Source organism: Melanotaenia boesemani, chromosome 13 (genome assembly GCF_017639745.1).
Source record: "Melanotaenia boesemani isolate fMelBoe1 chromosome 13, fMelBoe1.pri, whole genome shotgun sequence".
Taxonomy (NCBI): Eukaryota; Metazoa; Chordata; class Actinopteri; order Atheriniformes; family Melanotaeniidae; genus Melanotaenia; species Melanotaenia boesemani.
This window is the reverse complement of record NC_055694.1, coordinates 18,952,133-18,972,958: the sequence shown is the minus strand read 5'-3', so window position 1 is coordinate 18,972,958 and position 20,826 is coordinate 18,952,133. Positions and strand designations below refer to the sequence as shown.

Genomic DNA, 20,826 nt, shown 5'->3' with positions numbered 1-20,826 from the left:
ATATATATATATATATATATATTCATTCATTATCTTGACCGCTTATTCCATTACGGGTCGCTGGTAAGCTGGAGTCTATCCCAGCATTTTAACAGGTGAGAGGTAGGGTACACCACAGTCGCAGGGCCAACACAGATAGACAAACAACTATTCACACACACACTCTCTCCTAGGGAGAATTTAGAATAACCAATTAACCTATCATGCATGTCTTTGGACGGTGGGAAGAAGCCGGAGAACCAGGAGAGAACCCATGCATGCAGAGAGAGAACATGGAAACTCCACACAGAAAGGCCACCACCCCCCAGGTTCGAACCTCCCCCCAGCCGAGGCTCGAACCGGCGACCTTCTTGCTGTATGGCTGCAGTGCTAACCACCACACAGCCGTGCAGCCATATATATATATATATATATGTGTGTGTGTGTGTGTGTGATATTCCATCTTCACTTTAGTCAGTTTGTGTATGTGGGTTTGTTTTAAAGCTAATATCTGTTTCTGGTTGTTTTTCCCATATATTTGTTGCTGTTTCATAAGATTTTGAGTTTCTAAATTTTTCTTGTGCTTCTTTTACCCATAACCCATAAAGCTTTTTGTGGCTTTAGGGGTCATTTTAATTTGAGTTGTAACAATTTTCTTTTTCTCCTTCCTCTTCTTTTTTTAGGTTATAGTCTATGCATTCATTATATCCTTTATTCAAAGCAGCTTACAGGTGCTGACAGAGCGTTTTGTGGGGTCGGTATCTTGCCAAAAATGCTTTTAACATGTATACTAGGAAGTTGAGGGTCAAGCCAGCAAACATCCCATTAATGACAACTACGTAATATCACTATATCCCCTCAACATTTCCACAAAAGCAACTTGTACAATGTATGGTTATACCACTCCACACCGTTAGGAGGCGCTGTAGCACCTCTAGCCTCCGGTGAGGCAACTGAGAAGATAACGTTGAAGAAAGCGGCTGCTTCCTGTAGCACACATGTACACAGCACAAAATTAGAGGATGGATTCTTCTAAAAGTAATGAACCCACGAATCGTGGGTTTCAAGTCAGTAATTCGGACGCTAATGAGGAGGAAGAAAACGAACTGTGTCCCGGTTTTAAAGACGCGGACACTTTCGTTAAAGTAAGTGAACTTAAGCAGTTGATCACTGAGTTTTTAGCTAGTAATACGATGGACAACGTGGATGATGTTGTTGGCTACAAGCTAGTCACATTAGAAGAAAGATATATTGGTTGCAGATGAGCATAGCTGCACAGAAATATACATTTGAAGTTATTTATATTAGATTAAATGTTAATACGAGTCTAACATATTTGGCAGTTAACTTAAAACTGCGTCAATCTCTAAAGCTCTTAAATGAAGGGCTTGTGGAAATTGTAGAAAGGAAGTCAAGAGCCAATTTCTCACTTTAACTACACAACTCGTGTTGTTTTATTCAAAACAGAAGAACAGACTTTTTTGGAAAACAATATGGAGGCGCCCGTGGTGACAGACCACAGGAAACCCCAGATACGGTCTTGGGGTTACCGGGCAACAGTGAACAACTTGTTATAACGTGAAACACCAGTCTATATTACTGCACGGTGAATCCACTACATGCTACTATAATTATATTAACTGAAGAGTCTCGAGATCAACAGACCCAAGTTAGTCAAGTTCTCTCTGAAGTGATTTCCAGTAAATGGAGTTCAGATGAAAATTTTTAATCCACTATCGCATCCAAAACGTTACTTATGCATACTCCGTGTAAGTAAAAGATCAGGTTAGCACACATTGTATGGTAAGTATGCTTGTGTCTTTTCTATAGTATGGATTGGGAGCTGTGTTATCGGCTACAAAAGCTTCTGCTGGCATACCTCAGGCCGGAGATGAATATGATTTCTATCGGAGCTTTCCTGGCTTCCAGGAGTTTTGTGAAAGCCAAGGAGATAAGCTTTTACACTGGTAAGTATAAAGTATTCTGTTGCTTCTACTGTACCAAAACATTGTCAAGCTTCTTCCTTTGAGCAAGTATATCTCAATTCATTTTTACTTAATCTGCTTTGACTTCTGTGTTAACTGACTTAATGTGAGAATGCTTAAACTTGTCAAGATCTTTAGATGCACAGCACAATGACTAACGTTCTGTTAAACTTAGACTGTGATTTAGCCTATATGCCATTATATACTTTGAAGTGTGAAGCAAGAAGTAGGTTTGATGAGTAACAAGATGAATTCATTCTTTTCCCCTGTATCTTTGTTAGCATGAGTCAGATTATGCAGTACCATGGCTGCAGATCTCACATCAGAGACAGGAACAAGCTGACAGGGATGGAAGAGAGGTTTGACTTGGTTGTAGACTCAAATGAAGTTATCCTCGAAAGAGCGGTATGACCTGCAACTTTGGCATTAAACAATTTGATGGATGAGAAAGTCTTTGTGAATGAACCGAACTCTGCTGTATGATTTCCAGGGGATTCTGCTTGATGAGGCCGACGGGGTGAACAGAAGCCAGAAGCCTGTCATGCCTGCTGGATTTCAGCCTCCAAAAATTGTCGTTTCCAGCTGGAATCGAAAGGTTGGCTAATTAACCTCTCAGTCTTTTTACTGCAAGTGCCAGTGTGTGTTTTGGGTCACCTTCAAATTGATATATTATATGCCATTCCTGGCATTCAATATCTTTAAATACTAAAAGGTAACAATTCACATCATGGCTTGCACCTTTTCGTAAACAATGCTTTTATTGATCAGGCTTCCAGCTCTGGCAGTCGTTCTGAGACATTCAGACTGCTTCACGCCAAAAATGTTGTGAGGCCTCAGCTGAAATTCAAGGAAAAAGTTGACAACAGCAACACACCTTTTATCCCGAAGATATTTATCAAGCCCAATGCATTAAAGTCACTTCCATCTTGTAAGACATTTCTTTCACTTTGTCTTCACCTTATCTGTTGACTTGTGATTTTAACATGTTAAGATGTCTGACTCAATCTTTTTTTTCAAACTGTAGATTTCACTAACAAACAAATACGGAAAGAAAGGCCGGAGGACCTTGATGTCCCAGCTGCCCTGGCTGACTTCATTCACCAGCAGAGAACTCAGGAACATGTTGGAGACATGTAAGACTTGCCCACTGTGTAACATTAGTATTTAATTAACTCTAATGTCTTGTTATCTGAACTTAGTATCTTGATCCACGAAGGTTTGCACACCCATACCAATATGAACTGGATCATCTTACCATAACAGAAAGCCTTTTGTCCAAGCCAGAGCCTCAGGTAATGCAGACATACAGTATATAGAGTAACCTCAGTTGGACTATCCTGGTGAAACTTCTTCATCTGTTATCTGCTTTTTTTGTTTTAGATGTACAAAGCAATGGCTGAGACCAAGTTATCCTTTATTGACTCTCTGGAGGACTTAGTGGCTCTGAATGAAAAGCTGTGCAAATTGCCTGAATTTGCAGTGGACCTTGAGGTACAAAGATCACATGTGTGATCTGATCCAACCCAGAAATGGGATGTTCTAGAAGCCTGTAGCCTTGACATTTCTAAATGGGGATTTATTGATTTGGTTCTTTGACTTTCGTCTCTACTTCAGCACCATTCCTACAGGAGTTTCCTCGGCCTCACCTGTCTAATGCAAATCTCCACCCGGGAGGAGGACTTCATCATCGACACCCTGGAGCTTCGCAGTGAAATGTACATCCTGAACGAGGTGTTCACTGACCCTACTATTGTTAAGGTAGTGAAACTATTCCACAAATCCTTTCTTGCTCTTTAATGTCTCTAAAGGGAAAATGAGATGCTATTGTTTATTCTCATCATTCACCCATGTATTAACTATACTCTTGAATTCGTTTTGTGAAAGGATGTAAAGAGCAGACACTCCACATAAGCTTATATATGTTACCTGTGTGGAAAATCTCCATAGTACAAAGTGAATGTTAGAGACTACGGTGCATGTGTGTTTTGTGCACCCTAAGTTCTATGATGCTGCATACAATAAGTGGATGGATAGCTCTGGTGTATTCTCATTACTTGAATATTATAAATAATTAAAAATACAGCATCAAAGAAATCTCCATCCATCCATTTCTATACCTGCTTAGTCCAGGTTTCACCTGCTCAGACCGGACAGGTTGCTGGGCTGTCTGAACAGTTATTGGGGTTGTAAAACTGCCTCAATTAGCACCATCATATGAGACTGAAATTAGAGAACATCCTGAAGAAAGGTCTCCATCAGTGTAGTAACTTAACATTTGTGAGCCTGGCTTTCTATGCTTTTTTTTTATCATATTAGTTAAAGTAATTGGGCGTCCTGTGATACGGGGGAGCCAACATGACTAATGCAATGTGGGAAACCTGTGAAAAACGGTGGGATGTGGGCTTAAATAAGTGAAATATAAGCCAAAATGGGGAAAAGAGCATTTCATGCTTTGTCCAGATTTTAATATTTTTGTACCAACAAGCTGAACTTTTTTTGTTTGTTCTTTGTTTCAAATTCAGTTACACCAGTTGAATGCATTTTTTTTTCTCTCAGGTGTTTCATGGTGCTGATTCGGACATTGAGTGGCTCCAGAGGGACTTTGGCTTGTACGTTGTCAACCTTTTTGACACACATCAGGCGAGCCGAGCTCTCAACCTGGCCAGACATTCTCTCGACCACTTGCTCAAACACTTCTGCAACGTGGACTCTGACAAACGTTACCAGCTGGCTGACTGGAGGATTCGGTATGTTGATAAATGGGTCATTTGATACTTTAACACAGGCCCTGTTTAGGTTCAGCTTTTGATTTGGTTTCATTTTTGTTTCTTGACAGAAAAATGTAGAATTCCTTTTAGGTTGTAGGTGATTTTCTTAAAATACCTGAAATCAAATTCATCCTTTAACATGTCTTTGTAGCCCCTTGCCAGAAGAGATGGTACAGTATGCTCGGGGAGACACACACTATCTCCTTTACATCTATGACTGTGTGAGAGTGCAGCTGTTGGAAAGCAACCATGGGCAACCTGGCCTGTTGCAAAGTGTCTGGAACAAGAGCAAAGATGTTTCACTGAAGGTATGTATAGATTTTACTTCATATAATTGGGGATTAAGGCAACACTTTAGACAAACCACTTCTTTTATGTACAGTCTGTCATTCATTGTGATTATTGCAGCTGAAAATCCTCAGCAGTGGGTAGAAGAGGGAGGATCAAAATGAGCTTGATGTGGTTGAAAACTTTCTGGTTTAATTTATCATGGATTCCACAGATATGGGGAAAAAACAAGACTAAACAGACTTGATTTCTATTTGAATATATAACCTTTCTTTTTTTACTGTTATTGGTTTTTGTTCATCAACATATGGTGGAACTAACATATAATTTTGTACTTGGATTGTTTTGAAGGAAGGTACCCAGCTAGTTTACTTATATTTTGAGCAGAAATGTTGGTGCTTGTCTATATTATTCATTGTTGAAAGAAAACTGAGAAAATCTTGAAATTTGAGTCAAGAAAAGTTTAGAATTTTGAGATGAAAAATGTTTCAGACTCTGTAAATAGTTTAATTACTCCTTTTTTAGTGTCTCATTTTAGAAATAGTCATAAATGTCCTGTTTAAATCTAGCTTTAAACTTTACTAAACCACAGTTTCTTCTGTTTTTGACATTGTGTTGCATTTCACCTCCTTACACAGAAATATGTGAAGCCTATATACACAGAGGAGTCATACTTAGAGGTGCAGAGGAAGCAGAAAAAGTCTTTTAACACCCAGCAGCTCACTGCCTTCAGACTGCTGTTTGCCTGGAGGGACAAGCTGGCCAGGCAGGAAGATGAAAGCACCGGGTAAGCTCTGTGCAAGTGGATGGACTTGATCTCCTGGAAATCTCCTATAGCCATGTTTATATTTAAACGTCTATGTTTAGCTTACTCTTTTTTGTGTTTTTTTTTAAATATTGGGCTACTTGTGTGTTTAGATATGTCTTGCCAACTCATATGATGAGCAAAATATCTGAGGAGCTGCCCAGGTACGTTACCTAGATTTCACACTTAAAAATTGTTCTTGCTCTAACTTGTCACTTTTCCAAAGACCACATTAAATGTTTTTATTCATGAACACCTGCACAATCGTTTGTGTTATTTCCTCAGAGAGCCTCAGGGCATCATTGCCTGCTGTAACCCAGTCCCCCCACTGGTGAGGCAGCAGGTCAATGAACTACATTTGTTGGTGCAGCAAGCCAGGGAGATGCCTCTCCTGAAGGTGAGGAAAGATTGATGGCTGCATGGGGATGTGGAGTTTGTGTTGTCACTTGTCATTTAATGTGCTTGAATTAATCACCAATGTTTTCTACTCTTCACACAGGCTGAGATTGCAATTCCGAAGAAGAAAGGACTTACCACTATTAAAAAGGTTTGCTGAAATCTCGATAAACCGTGGGGGGTGTCACTTTTCAGTGTTTGTTATTGACAGTGCCTTAAGTGGAGGAAAATGACTGTTATTGTGTATTTTCCAGTCAGAAGGCTTGTTGTTTGGTCCACATGATACATCCAGAGTTACTGACAGCGACCTTCCCCAATTTTCACCTAATGGTAAGCTTCACACTCTTACAAATACAGGTTTGATGTGATACCACCTTGGGCCTTTTGTTGATCATGTTTATTTTCAGAAGCACCAGTTAAACAAGGGATACTTTTCTCAGAGGAGGTTGAGCTCAAAATGGACCTTGACGAGCAGAAAACAAGCAGTCTCCTGGCACCAGCTAAAATCACACTGTTTCAAGTAGAAATCAAGTTTTTGTTGAGCTCATTTTACTCAGCTAGTCTATTTCTTTGTACCTGTGATACATAATGTTCAAACTTTGCTTCTTTTGAAGGAGCTGGAAAAGCACGATGAGCAGAAGTCGATATCTGTAGCTCAGATGAAAGCCAGACGTATCATTGAGTCTTTTGAAAACCCTTTCAGGATGGTAAGAGATGTCCAGATAACCCTCAGTACTGTTTGTGTTTTTATCACCTTGGCAACAATTTGTCTTCCTTTTGAAATTTTAGTATTTACCCACTGATGTGCATGTTAACAAGAATGCCAAGTTTGACCCATCTTCAAAAATATTTGAGGTAAGAGCTCTTTTGATCACTCTAATATAAAAATCTATCAATCTAAAATAAAAAAAAGAAGATGTTGACCGCCTCTGTTTAAATGTTCATATCTGCACTTTCTTACCTTGACAGATCAGTAAAAGATGGAAATTACAAAGTATTGAACAACAACAGAAGGAGTTAGAGGCCAGGAGGAAATCCAATGAGGAAGCAAAGCTACAGGCAAAGAAAGCATTGGGTAAAAAGGTTTTCTTTCTTTATATTGGCATATTTTTAAGTAATGTTCCTCACTTTTACTTGCTGTTAATTTCCACAGAAGAAAGAACCAAGGCTAAACAGAGCTATCAAGAGTCTCTCAAGAATGTTGCCACTGTGCGCCAGCAAGCAGCGGTGAGTCATTTGCTTACCTGCCCTTCCATTTAATTCGTCTCCACTTCAAATAGTTATTGCACATCCCTGGTGGGAAAGCTCAAAGTTGATGAAGTTTGTGAACTGTATTCACTCAAGAGTCTGCAACAGCATTTTAAAGCCGTAATAGTCACCCACACACATATTTGTATTGTGAGACGTTCCTGCATGTAATACAGTAACCCAGAAATAGTGAGCTACTGCTCCCACTCTGCAACCCCGGCATAGTAGTGGCCTTTTTTAATATTCACATCTGTCATATAATATGCCTAGGGAAGAAAAATGAAGCACAGCGGGTGGCTGAAGCATTTGAGATGTGTCCTCCATTCAACAGATACATTTCTTTCATCCTGGGGGAAAAACAAAAGCTGCATTCTTCTCAATAGCCCTCCCGCTGTTAGAGCCACCTCTCAGGGGGTGTTGCTTGGCACCCACTTGGTTACTCATACATGCTCTTTCCACCGTATTGTATTTCTTCTCTGTTTCAAGTACCCAGACAAAATTCTTTAGTGTTTTTTTTTATATATATGTAAAGTGAATGAGAGTTAAAAGTTGACTTTTATCTCTGCTCCTGCCACTTTTAATACCTTCTCTCACCTTTCACCAAAGCACACAGTAGTGGCACCCATCAGAGTAATCCACTGGGTTGAAAGCTTCAGTCTTGGCATGTTGGCACTCTATGGTGGCGTGGATCATAGTCAGAAATGTTGGAAGCAGCACTTGAAAGTAACAGTTGCCAGTGAGCCAAATGCAGACAAATATTGGCTGCTACACTGGCAAACTGTCCCTTTCAGCTGGCCAAAGTTTCCTGGTCTAATTGTAGTTTGAAAGAAAGCTTTGTGGTTTTTTTAAAGCTCCCATAGCACTAGTATTATGAAAGGTATATGTGTTGTGAGCAGAGTTCAGTTGTGTTTTCTCTTTTCTTTGATACTTCACTCCCTTTTGCATGGAGAAATAATTAGTTGTCAGCTCATTTAATTAATTGCTTTGTTACTAGCTAAGTAAAGAACTTGAAAACGCAGCATATTAACTTGACAAGGTTTAGGGGGGTTATGCTGGTACCCCCACTAAAACAAACAATTTCCCTTAGCTAGTAGCAGTTTTATCATCAGTGCTCTTAGTTCTAAAACGTATCAGTCCCATATAAATCAACCTCCAAGAAAATTGACTTATTACCATGGCAACATGAAGCAATGATATTATATTATACTGTATCCTACCGGCTGTTTTCGATTATCACATCTCCGAGTCAATCAGGTTAGTTAACTACTGGTGCCAGTTCCACATGCAGGGTACAGAATGAGCTTCCAGCTGTCTCGATGAAAGGCTTAAACCAAAGTTACTTAATTATATAAATCTTAACAGCTTTTAGCTGTAAGTTGTTTCAGTTTCAGAGCCTCTTGTGAAGCACTAAGGTAATTTGAGGTGTTTTTCTGTAAAGAAGAGGTAAGCTGTGCCTATTTTTGTTAACCCAACAACATTGTTCTCATTGAGAGTTGGCCTGTACACCCAGCTATTGTGTTCCCATTATTTAGAGCTCAGCTGGAGCTGATTAAATCCTGCATTTATTGTAGAACAATTTGACACAAGACTAATTTCCACTGCACTCAAGAGCCAAAATGTTAGCTGGTATGTGTATATAATGTTATTAATCTATTTTATCAGGAATCTGCAAAAGACTGTGGAAAGAAAAGGGAAAGAGGTGACTGCGAGGTTGGAGAGATGACTCCCAAACCAAGTAAGAAACTGATGAAATCAGCAGAGAAGCCCCAGAAGACAGAAGCGCCATCCGAAGACAGCTTCAAGCCATTTGACTACAGTCAGTCAGACCTCAAAGTCTTTGCAGGTATGCATGTGTGATCATTCTTTTCATTATAAAGACTTTTCATCCACTTTCAGTTCATATACAAATGAATACAAATCTGTGCTTAGTTACATTAACCCGCTCTTCATTTACAGGGGCCAAATCAAAGGACAACACACAGTTCGATCCCAACCGGCAAGCCCATCATTTTAAGAAAAAGGTGTTATTTTTTCGTTTTTCTTTTGTTTGTTTTTAAATGTTGGATTTATTTTTTTTTACACGTGAATTTCTAACTATATGAAGTGAATTTATTTTTGATCATTTTTGTAATTCTCTGTCCCAAAGAAATTTCCTCAAGGACAAAAGAACAATTCCGCAAGTGGAAACAGAAGTATGTCGTACCTGGCTGGCAAATCGGATCGGTAAATATGTTCACAATAATTAGCTTTCTTTGCTTGTGAAAATCCAGACATATTAACCATTACCTGTCTTTTTTTTTTTTTTTTTTTTTTTTTTTTTTTTAAACAGAGGATTCCGGCACAACTGGCCCAAGAGATAAACTTTCTGATGCTATTTCTTTTTGTTTTAAACAGCTCACAGAGAATATTTATTTTCCTTCTTGCAAGGGAAATTTGATTAATTTCAAACCATATTTTTTTTTCCATATGTGAAACAGTTTGTCCTGTAAATATGTGGAAGCACACAACTCTATTAAAGGTGATTTTAGAAAAAAAAATGCTTTTTTTTTTCTTTAAGTTTTAGTAGAGCAATACAATGCAGTGATTTCCTTATTTGAAGATACTGGTTAAATTTATACCAAAAATTTTATTCTCAAGTCATGTAGATGATTGTATTTGTGTGAACTTTGTTGTCAGCTGTAAAATTAAAATGTTCATCCAAGATAAACAATTGTTCAGCACTTTGGTCAACAGTGATGTGTTTAAAGTACTTTATAAATAAATTGGGTTGGATTCATTGCAGAAAAGTACAGAAGTGAACAACTCAGTTCTGTGTTTAAGATAATTATAAGGATTATACTGCCATCAAAGTCTGAACATATTGCCAGATGTTTGTAGAAATAGCATGTGCGACAGGATTGTGGCTGCACAGATTTTATTTCTGTATATTTGACTGGAACCAAGTCTTCCGATCATACCATTCCAGTTCTTAAATGGCTCACGTGTTCATTTAGGCCCGATTACAGTATTTACCTGTCATGCTTTGTTTTTTATGAACTAACACAGTCATATAACAGAGTGCTGACCCATCATTTGCTTGTCAGCCATAACTGCATTTACTGGAATCCATTTGAAATTGCTTTTAAAAGACTGCCCACAAAAGAACTCTTATTTCCTGACAGATTTCACATCTCATCAGTACGTCAGTTGACAGTCGCGTGTTGTCTACAACATTGTTTTTTTACCTTTTATTTAAGTTATGGGGGAAAAAAGCACTGCGGAAAATAAATAAGACCTGACTTGGCTTTTCACACACATCTACCACGTACTACAGAAACAGCTAAACTAAGTTCAGAGGGCATTGCAGATATTTGCTTTGAAGCTGAGACTAAAGGTTTATTTTAAAAGTTTCTCAATGTGGAAAATGGTGAAAATTAAATTGCTAAAACAATTTACCAAATAAATGTTTATGGTAAATATTTGTCAGAAATGGAACTAGTAAATGAGATTACTTTAAAGAAAAAGAAATACAGCATATTGTTTAGGAATATTGCATGGCAATGGCAACAAACATGACAAAAATATTTAAATGCAAAAATGATCAATCTGTAGAAAACAAAATTACAATATAACCCAATAACTTAAAATGGCTTCAATAATATAGAGGGAAACTTATGTTAAATGAAAAGAAGCAAAAGGGGGGAAAAAAACTGAAAACAGTGGGGGCTTGAGTCTTGTCCGCGCATGCGCAGTGTTACAATCCCATTGCGTACCTTCACGTGGGTTCTCGTCTCTTGCAGGGAGGTGCCAAGAGGACCGCTATTGGTGTCAAGTCAAACAAACTATATACTAACCGGTACTCTCTGCCACGCTATTGGTTCACTCAGGTGCAAATGGTTTACGTCAGAAGCATCCCATTCGTTATAATTCTAGGCAGCAAGTTGAGGTGTGAAGAAACGGCTTTTGTCGTAATTTGCCCACACTGCCACACTTGCAAACACGTTAGAATTTGCCGTTACTTGTTGGCAGCTGGCATGGACCACATTAAAGATGGGTGGTTTACGGAATCGTGTGCGTTATGGCCGGGGCAAGCGATGAGCCTCCAGGTGGAAGAGGTTCTCTATCACAAGAAATCCAAATTTCAAGATGTTATGGTTTTCAAAAGGCAAGTGCTGCAGCTCTATAACTTGGCTAATGTAGCTAGCTTTTAGCTATAGTCAGTAACACTGATTGAGCAACCCAGAGCTCATTTCTTCAACTAGTAAGATACGTCTGGGTTCATCATTTTGCCACGTACAGGTATAGACAAGTGACCAAGATTGTTACTCTGGACAATAAATACTTAATAACAGCTAATTTATTGTGAATGAAATAAACTACAGTTCTGTAGTAGTCAGGCTTCAGGGTGTACTCGCTTTAAGAACTGTCTGACGTTTTGGTTTACCGTTGCTTTTCAGTAAAACCTATGGTAATGTCTTGGTGTTGGACGGAGTGATACAGTGCACAGAGAGAGATGAGTTTGCCTACCAGGAAATGATTGCCAACCTTCCCCTGCGCAGCCATCCTTGCCCCAAGAAGGTATAATTGACTTAGTTATCGTGGAATTCATAAAGCTGCAGTATGAATTCAATTAGTGTGTCATGTTTCCCGTCACGGCTCGTTTCTTATTTTACAGGTGCTGGTTATTGGCGGTGGAGATGGTGGTGTGCTTAGGGAAGTGGTGAAGCACCCACTGGTGGAATCGGTTGTTCTGTGTGAGATAGATGAGGTGGGATCAATAACACTGACACTAATTTTAGCTTGTCTTTAGAGGAACTAATGCTGCCCTGGAACAAAACAAATGTCACGACATTTTAATTGATGAGTAATTGTCATGGAGATAAATTGTTTTTTTGTTTTTGTTTTTTTTCCTCTTTGACTCTCCTCTTTTTCCATTTAGCTTACATCCATAATGTCACCACAGTGATGATTTGGTTTTCTTGCGTACACCTATATCCATTATGTTATTATCCAATAAGTCTTCATTAAAAACTCAGAAATTAGAAGTTACACACCCTCAAAAAAAAAAAAAAACCTGATTCAGCTAAACCATAACGGAGGAGGGCAGCACAAGCAACAGAAATGCTAAATAAATAAAATGTGTCTATGTCATCCAGCTATTAATAATTTAATTTAAAAGATTCTTAAGACTATGGAAGATTATTTCCATCTCAAATTATGTGATAATGTGATCAATGTGAGAGGCCCACTAACATAATCTGATCTGGGTGCTGATGTTGGCTGTTCTTTAGGATGTCATTAATGTATCAAAGAAGTTCCTCCCAGGAATGGCCAAAGGCTTTTTCAGTCCCAAGCTCACCCTCCATATTGGTGACGGTTTTGAATTCATGAAGCAAAACCAGGATGCCTTCGACATCATTATAACCGATTCCTCCGATCCAGTTGGTAAGTGCCACCCTTTGAATGCTGTTTTGTTTTTCTGATCCATGTTTTAGAGGGTAGTCTTATTCAGACTTCTGCTCTTGTGTTGCAGGACCTGCAGAGAGTTTGTTCAAGGAGTCCTACTATCAGCTGATGAAGGCGGCGTTGAGAAGTGGTGGAATTCTTTGCTCCCAGGGTGAGTTCTGCATTAAAACGTCAGACAGATGAGTAAATTTAATAAAGTGAAGACTAAAGAAAAAGTGATAGCTGTGAGACTAAAAAGACAATTTGCATGAATATCTTTAAGTCTACTAAAAGCACTATTCTTTAAGCATACACACCTGAAGACAGAACAGTGCATAAAACAATTTCGCTTTTCTCTCTTTTTTCATGTCAATTTTTCAGGAGAGTGTCAATGGCTTCATTTGGAGCTGATAAAGGAGATGCAAACCTTCTGCAAGACCCTATTCCCTGTGGTAGATTACGCTTACAGCACCATACCAACTTATCCAAGTGGGCAAATTGGATTCATGCTCTGCAGTAAAAATCCTGTAAGTCTGCCCGTCATTCTCTGGTCGTCACTTTCTGCTCATCTCAGTGTAGTTTGCCTAAAAGTGATGCTGGCTTATAGTAAAAACCATAGAAAAGTACAAAAGTGCTCTTTTGTTTTCTCACTAGGAAACAAACTTTAAGGAACCAGTGAAAGCAATGTCAAAAGAAGAAATGGAGAGTATGAAACTTAAGTATTACAACCCTGAAATCCACAAAGCATCATTCGTCCTCCCGGAGTTTGCAAGAAAGGTTTGTTGTGGTTTGTTTTATGGAGCACATACTGAAATGTAATTTGAGACTGCCGGTCTATAGCTGTGCTTTGTTGATCACTAACAGGTGCTCAGTGAAGCATGACCAGCAATGACAGACTGCCATGTTCTTCCTCTACCTGGCCCTCACCCTCAAACCCACAGATGTAAACAACCTCATTCTACAACTTCTCCACTTCTATCACCTCCTCATCGCCCAAGAGAAATCAGCTGGTGGGAACTTGCTGAGTAATCTTGTCTCAGTGTTTCCCTCCTTTAGTCTTATACACTATTGTTTTTATTTATTTTTGTCATGTATTTTGTTTTTCATTTTTATCTGTAACTGTCTTATCAACATTGTTGTGGAGAGCAGTTCGATGAGCTTGGCTGATTGGGAAGAGTTTTGCCATCAAACCGAATCTCATTCTGAAATAATTTACTATTTGTATCAACACATTATGCAATATGTTACATAAGAGTATATATACTGGTATACTTGTATGGTGTTTCTGCAAATTTATTTGTAGTGTTTAATATTGTATAGTGCTCATTATAAGTCCTATCTGTCAGGAGTGGATATTCAGGTAACTAATCTGCAACACAAACACTATAGTCCCTGGTACTAATAGTGTGTTACAGAAAAAGGAAACTTGTCAGGTTTCTATCATAATATACTGGCAAGTAGTATCATACATTAAAGCTCAGTTGTTAGAAAATGACCCTTTTTAAGTATGATAAACTTATATCAATTTATCTGATGCTCAGCTTTGATCATTACAGTAAAATATTCTAATGTAGTGTTGTAAAGCAGATATAAAAAAAAAAAGGAAAATTCAAGTATGATTAAGGAAATTGACAATGTTACACACATTACAAGATGGTAATTAATTTTGCAATTACAGCTTGTTGAATTGAGTATTGTCCAGTGGTAGTAAGCCCACAGTATTACTGCTGGATGCTGATGATTTCTGTACAGTGGACATTTTTAAGCTTCACTTTGGTTTATGTGTTAAATCTCTCTTGAGCCATGGTATCATCCCAGACCTATACATTTGTGTTTTTATAAGAATTCAGAACTGTAATAAATTGATAACACAATTGATTTTGCTGTTTTGTTTCTTATGGCTGCAGCCTCTTTATTTTTATATATATATATATATATATATATATATATATATATATATATATATATATATATATATATATAGAAAGATAGAGAGAGATTTAAAAAAGAAAAAATTGTTAACGTGAAAAATACTCTACCCTTGTCTTTGGTAGCATGTCTGTGAAAAGGGTGAAAAACTCTGTGACACTCTGGAAGGTTTAGCTAAAGCAGCAGTAGAGGAATTGCTTTCCAACAGAGTAACGCTTCTGCTACTGTGAGTTGTTTACAGTTCAGCTGCAGTGCTAGTGTTCAGCCAGAAGGTGGCAGCCTTTGACTTGTTTAAGTCTGACAACTATTGTAGTGGATATAAATTTGAATTTAAAATACAAACTTCAAATTCAATGTAATTGTATTATATTTTTCCACTTGGCTGCATTAGAATTCTCAGTCTGTTTTGTACTGTGAATTGTGACTGTGACACTGTTGCTGCTCAGTTGCATCAACTGCTCGTGATTGTTCAGTCCTCAGTGTTTCTCTATTTAGCTATTACCAACCTGCAGAAATGTGCAGCATTGTTTTCATACTGCCTTTAAAAGTGTGATTTATAGGCTATGCCTTAAGTTGTGATGAGTATTCAGATACTTCCATTATGACCATTAAACAAGAACCCAAGAGTATTTAATTCCAGTTTTTGTGTTTTAATAATAAAAATCCATCCAACAAACACGACTAGAAGGTTTAACTGATACATCCACATGTTCAGGTTCCCTTGTTCATTAGCTGCATGCAATACATGTAGCAAAAATGGAAACTTTCATGCATGTTAATCATATAAATACTATCTTGTAGCTCCTATGCCTGCATCATAGTGACGCTTCTCACTGTTTGAAGTCTTCCGCAAGCTTGACTTTATATACCTTTAAGGCGGAAAGTTGTGGGTCCTTTAAACATACAGAATTGCTAAGACTGTAACTGCTTCAACAGTCAGCTAATCTTTGGATTGGATTCAGGGCTTTCTTCAGATCAGAGGAAAATGCCCCCAAAAAACTGTTGTGAAAGCATGACAAACCCATTTGAACATCCCAAACAAGGCATTTTGGAATAAAACTGCTCTATGTTTCCCGCCAGTGGCACAAGAGTAAACACGGTAAAATCTGTTAATTGTGCTTTTTTCGCAGATAAGTCTCAGAGATTGTTGCCAGCTCCTCAAACAGTTCAAACTGATATTTGTAGCTGATATTTTATGCTTTAATCAGCTTTCCACAGTCAGTCTTGGTCAGAAGTTTACTTCATAGAAGAGATGAGAATGTGTTTTCCTTTTTTTTATATGAAGTACACTATAATATAAGTTATAGAAAAGCCACAGCATTTAGAAGGGAGTCTTTATATAAACTGCAGTAAATGTTCACCTAAACAGAACAAAAGGTTTGAAACTATTTTTCTATTATAATTAGGACTTCTTTAGCGTTGTTGTGGTAACTGCCAGCCCTGGTGTAGGATAAGGATACAAAGTGCCACAGTTTGTTACCTTGGAGAAATTTGACTCAAATTACTGTGCACATAAATGCATTCAGTTACAACAGGAAATTTTCATTAATTATCCATATGGTTCCCTAAGTGTGGTTTTGCATGGCCATTTGAAACAAGTGTTTACAGAGAACATATTACTGGTAGAGAGAAGAAGAATGCATTCAATTAAATACCAACAAATCTTGGAAGCAAACTTTAGATCACATGGTTTGAAAAAAAAGTGATACAGGCAAATTAAAATATACAACACTCCTTTTAACAAGAACTAAAAGATGGCTTCAATAAGTATTTCCAAGGTGTGATCCTTGCCAAAGTAAGTGTTACTGAGCACTGATCATGCATGATACCTAGAACATGAAAGGATGAAAACAAATAAATTATCATTTATGCAAGAAAAAAATCTAATCGAGTCAAACTTTACTTATATAGGACTTTTTGTGCAGATTTGCAGAACAAAGTGCTTCACATAATAAAAAAAGAACAGTTTTGCATCTTAAAAACACAAGTAGTCACACCAAAATTTATCTCAAAAATAAATCAAAGCACACACAAATCTCAACATGCTCTCTTGCACACACACAGACTAAATGGACAAAGAACCGCAACCCCTCTAAAACAAGCTGTCTCTAAAAATTAACCATCTAAACAAACATGTCTTGGCACCAGGTGAGGAAAAAATTTCCTTCTACAGCAAGAGCCACCCCACCCACTACCACAGAGACCGTCACCACAAGAACCATCGAAGCCCAGGCAGCCCATCCCTACACCACAACCATAGGGCTGCAGCACATATATATGTATGTATATGAAATAAAGAAAATCAATTCATCCATCCAATTTCTATAACACTTATTCCATAATAAAGTATATAATATATAAAATATATAATAAAATAATCTACCATATAATATGTTAATGTGCTAATAAAAAGCAATGTTTAGCTTAATTTTCTCTTTATATAAAGAATATATGTAGCATTCAGTCGCTGGTGAGGAAGTGCTTCTTTTCTTTAAACACCCATGTTTACTTTACTAGACTTGAGATGTACATTTCCTGAAGACACTTTCCCACATCGTAGGGAGTGTCAGACCGTTCAATTGCAATCTGCAGGTGTCAAAGAAGCACACAGAGGCACTGTGACAGGAATCAGATGTTGCCTGAAGTCAAGTGCCAATCACTATAAAAGTATCGCCAGTATACGGTCAGTTTGTATTTCTTACAAGCTCTTTTGCTGGCTTCCACATAGAAATGTTAAGGATTGTTAACATACAACCATAAGTACAAACTGTTGAGATGCTGTGTAAAATGTGAATAGAAACAGAATGCAAATATTTGCAAATCACATAAACCAATATTTGATTCAAGATAGATCATGGAAGATATATCAAAACCTCAGGAGGAATATGTTGCAGCTAATTAGGTTATTTGGCAACAGGTGAACATGATTAGATACTGTAAAAGCACCTTATAGACAAAGTCTTTGAGAAGTAAAGATGGCAGAGGTTCAACAATCTTCAATCTGCAAAGTTTATAAATCATTCAGCAAATTCAGGACAATCGGTCTCATTCACCAATGTCTTCTTACGAATTTGTTCCTAAGTTGTACTTGAGAAGTTTTTTGTGAAAACCTCCATCAGATCCAGGAAGGTGCGCTTAGAGTGTGGAATTGTTCGTATCTTTTCTTAAGATTGGTTCATACCAATCTCCCATAAGTCGAAAGGACTACTACCTTACATAGGCCCAAACAGAGGTGAGACAGTTGAGTGAAAATAACAAACATAATGACAAAAGGATGAATGGGGGGGGGGGGACAAAAGTAAAAGAAAAAATAATAAAGATGGGCAATAAAGTCTGATTTTTCAGATTTTTAAATTATTTCCTTATTTGAAATGATTATATGATGAGCTTCAAATAACATAAAAACAGCTTTATACATACGGGTCCTGAACTTGGACAGCAGCCTGCGGCCTGGTCCCATGAGATCCAAGATCCTTGTGGTGTTGTGGCAAAATGGGGAAGTGGTACGCTGTAGAAAAAATTTTTATTATGTAGCCTACGGCTCCCAGTGGGTGAAGCAAATTTCCACCTGCTGTGACATCATTTTAAGATGTGGTTCGCCTATGGAGCTAGTGGTGCATCTGATGAATCCTCCAGGTGAGCCTGATGGGTGTTAACCAGAAAATAACCTTGATTTATTAATAAAACTAATTATTACAATAAAAGACACAGTCGTAGTACATGTTAATTATAAAAGACCACATTTCTGACTACATTTAAATTTTAACTGCATCACAGGTTTTTTTGGAATTAAGGTTGTACTAGAATGTGATGCCATGACTGCTTGAACTGTCCATTTTCCTTAATGTGAGGTGTTGTTTCAAACTGTCCATCATAACTGCTAATTAAATAGTTCAAACGTAGTTATAATCCAGTGACGATGTTGCACTCAGCAGGATGTTTTCTGATGAATCACACAAATGAAACCACATCATAATTTGTCAAAAAGGTGAACTTTTAAATGGTTTCCTTTGTTGTGTCCTGACCCCTTCATCTCCCCTCCTCGTTCATGCTCACGTACTCACACCCCCAACGGCATGCACACATACACTCTTCGTCATACACCCACCACCCTCTGCGTCAGTGGCAGACAGCAGGGGGAGAGGCATATAAAGGAGTGAGGGACTTTAGAGGTAGAGCAGAAGAAACATCTGTAGCCTCCAGTTCTGATGAGCATCTGCCACCAACTGCTCTGCACTTTCTTCATCACTCTCTTCTGGCCCTTTAACTAGTTTGAGCAGTTCAGACTCTCTTATTCAAACACACACTCAGTCATATACTCTCATTTGGTAAACCTCCGTCTCCTGCTTCTACAGCTCTGGTACTGTACTTCTGTCACAGCATGCAGCTCCTGGTGGTGTTAGCAGCTCTCATGGGGGTTCTTTTCAGCGTGAGAGCAGCTGCCGTGTTTCCTGTGGACGATAGGAGCTCCATCCACGTGAACAGGGTGAGGAAATTATTATTTTTCATATTTAGTTTGTGGGAAATGTTCTCCCACCCCCAGAATTGTTATTCTTTTTGGGGGGAAAAGTGTTAAGTAATTTAAATTGAAGGGAAAAATAATTTTTAGAAATATTGCTCCTGGTAGCAAAAAGAAAATATCCAGATATTTCTAATATTTTATTAATTTTGTGGAATAAAAAACAAGATCCACGGTTAATAATAAATTTTCTTGGTTCAACATTTTCTTCTCTTGTCTAACATTTTCACTCAGGAGCTGAGCAAAGAGCGCAAGGAACTGATCCTAAAGCTGGTGTCGGGCTTGTTGGATGGAGCTCCTGACACCAACATGTTGCCGGGGGAGGCGGCACCTGTGGATCTCGAGGAGCCGCTGGAGTCTCGTCTGGAGGAGAGAGCTGTCTACAACAGGCTATCACTGCCTCAGCGTGACCGCAAAGCCCCCTGTAAAAACTTCTTCTGGAAAACTTTCACCTCCTGCTAACAGTGCCCGAAACCACCCGCCTCTGCCCACCTCCCGTACACTTTCCCCCCCAGCTCTACATGAACTGTAGTAGACCTCAGCTGTACATATCATCTACACCTGTGCAGCATTGATGGACTTCACTGAGTCAGTGTCTGTTTGAATATTAACTATTTATGTACACAATGTATGTATTTATGTATCAGTAACATTTACTTTCAGGGTCAACAATAAAGCATGGATATAATATTTGAGATGGTAAAATGCTTTTGCAAATTGTTCACAAAAGATAGGATCATATTATCCACCTGCTTCTACAATACAAATACAAACTCAAATTTAATGCAAAACTATGGCTGTATGTTTATTTTTGGTTTGACTTAAGATTATTGCATTAAAACTGTAAACTTATTTTAGGATTCTGCTGTGCAAAAAAAATATATTATATTTCTATCTATGAAAAACTGAGTTTGGGTCGTAAATGGAAAACAGAAAAAAACCCACAATTTTTCATCCTCTCTATTGAAAGCTCTTCAGCCAAATTCCTTCTAGCGTTTCTTGTTTATTGACAAAAACAAAATTAATACTTTAGGGAGGGGGAATTTTGCCCACTGCAAATGAAAACCTTTAATATGAAGAAACAAGAGCTACAATTACAATCTTAAGACAATAGCTGATTTCTGGTGTATTTATCAAGTCATAATAGCTCTGTAAAATTCTTTTAATATAAATATATAAATGGAGACAATTCACCTTGATGGGTGTGAGCAAAGTGAAAGAATTGTATGTCTTTTTTATTAGTTACTAGTCAGTGGCCCAAATTAATTCCTAGTCACAGGTTGAGGAAAACACCTCAGTGACTTATCACAGGTCGTTAGACATGTCAGCATCATACAAATGTTAATAAATCAGAGGTTTCCGTGCATTCTGGCTCGGTGTTGTTGAAGCAGCAGCAGTCCCAGCACATCAGCATCCTTAAGAGTGGAAAGTGGTTCTGCAGTTAATTAAACAATAAAAATTGTTTGACTATAGCACAACGGTCTG

At 38.1% G+C, this 20,826-nt stretch overlaps 3 protein-coding genes across 3 annotated transcripts; all 3 read left to right on the top strand.

Moving 5' to 3' along the window:
* Nucleotides 1-939: 939 nt before the first annotated feature.
* On the top strand, nt 940-10,088 carry exosc10 (exosome component 10). Its single transcript, XM_042004775.1, has 25 exons — nt 940-1,124; nt 1,810-1,946; nt 2,246-2,369; nt 2,455-2,559; nt 2,733-2,892; nt 2,989-3,097; nt 3,181-3,256; nt 3,345-3,455; nt 3,579-3,722; nt 4,521-4,711; nt 4,884-5,040; nt 5,659-5,807; nt 5,939-5,989; nt 6,111-6,222; nt 6,325-6,372; nt 6,476-6,551; nt 6,629-6,741; nt 6,836-6,928; nt 7,011-7,076; nt 7,191-7,296; nt 7,375-7,448; nt 9,132-9,312; nt 9,426-9,490; nt 9,616-9,692; nt 9,799-10,088. Exons 1-25 carry the CDS (start codon nt 1,002-1,004, stop codon nt 9,827-9,829), a joined length of 2,679 nt encoding a protein of 892 aa, XP_041860709.1. The 5' UTR covers nt 940-1,001; the 3' UTR covers nt 9,830-10,088.
* Nucleotides 10,089-11,388: 1,300 nt separating this feature from the next.
* srm (spermidine synthase) lies at nt 11,389-14,771 on the top strand. Its single transcript, XM_042004757.1, has 8 exons — nt 11,389-11,613; nt 11,906-12,026; nt 12,124-12,216; nt 12,740-12,893; nt 12,982-13,065; nt 13,275-13,420; nt 13,548-13,670; nt 13,758-14,771. The coding sequence occupies exons 1-8, from the start codon at nt 11,483-11,485 to the stop codon at nt 13,773-13,775; spliced, it is 870 nt and encodes a 289-aa protein (XP_041860691.1). The 5' UTR covers nt 11,389-11,482; the 3' UTR covers nt 13,776-14,771.
* A 4,240-nt stretch (nt 14,772-19,011) lies between these two features.
* On the top strand, nt 19,012-20,560 carry sst7 (somatostatin family member 7). The gene is made up of 2 exons (XM_042003955.1): nt 19,012-19,308; nt 19,576-20,560. Exons 1-2 carry the CDS (start codon nt 19,204-19,206, stop codon nt 19,801-19,803), a joined length of 333 nt encoding a protein of 110 aa, XP_041859889.1. The 5' UTR covers nt 19,012-19,203; the 3' UTR covers nt 19,804-20,560.
* Nucleotides 20,561-20,826: the final 266 nt, after the last annotated feature.

What these genes read in the sequence shown, in the direction of transcription:
- exosc10 (XM_042004775.1), top strand. Translation starts at nt 1,002, where the DNA reads ATGGATTCTTCTAAAAGTAATGAACCCACGAATCGTGGGTTTCAAGTC. An exon ending in CAGGAACATGTTGGAGACAT is followed by an intron (nt 3,098 to 3,180) that starts GTAAGACTTGCC and finishes TGATCCACGAAG; the next exon opens with GTTTGCACACCCATACCAAT. An exon ending in CATCTTCAAAAATATTTGAG is followed by an intron (nt 7,077 to 7,190) that starts GTAAGAGCTCTT and finishes TTACCTTGACAG; the next exon opens with ATCAGTAAAAGATGGAAATT.
- srm (XM_042004757.1), top strand. Translation starts at nt 11,483, where the DNA reads ATGGACCACATTAAAGATGGGTGGTTTACGGAATCGTGTGCGTTATGG. An exon ending in GATGTTATGGTTTTCAAAAG is followed by an intron (nt 11,614 to 11,905) that starts GCAAGTGCTGCA and finishes GTTGCTTTTCAG; the next exon opens with TAAAACCTATGGTAATGTCT. An exon ending in TTCTGTGTGAGATAGATGAG is followed by an intron (nt 12,217 to 12,739) that starts GTGGGATCAATA and finishes GCTGTTCTTTAG; the next exon opens with GATGTCATTAATGTATCAAA.
- sst7 (XM_042003955.1), top strand. Translation starts at nt 19,204, where the DNA reads ATGCAGCTCCTGGTGGTGTTAGCAGCTCTCATGGGGGTTCTTTTCAGC. An exon ending in GCTCCATCCACGTGAACAGG is followed by an intron (nt 19,309 to 19,575) that starts GTGAGGAAATTA and finishes ATTTTCACTCAG; the next exon opens with GAGCTGAGCAAAGAGCGCAA.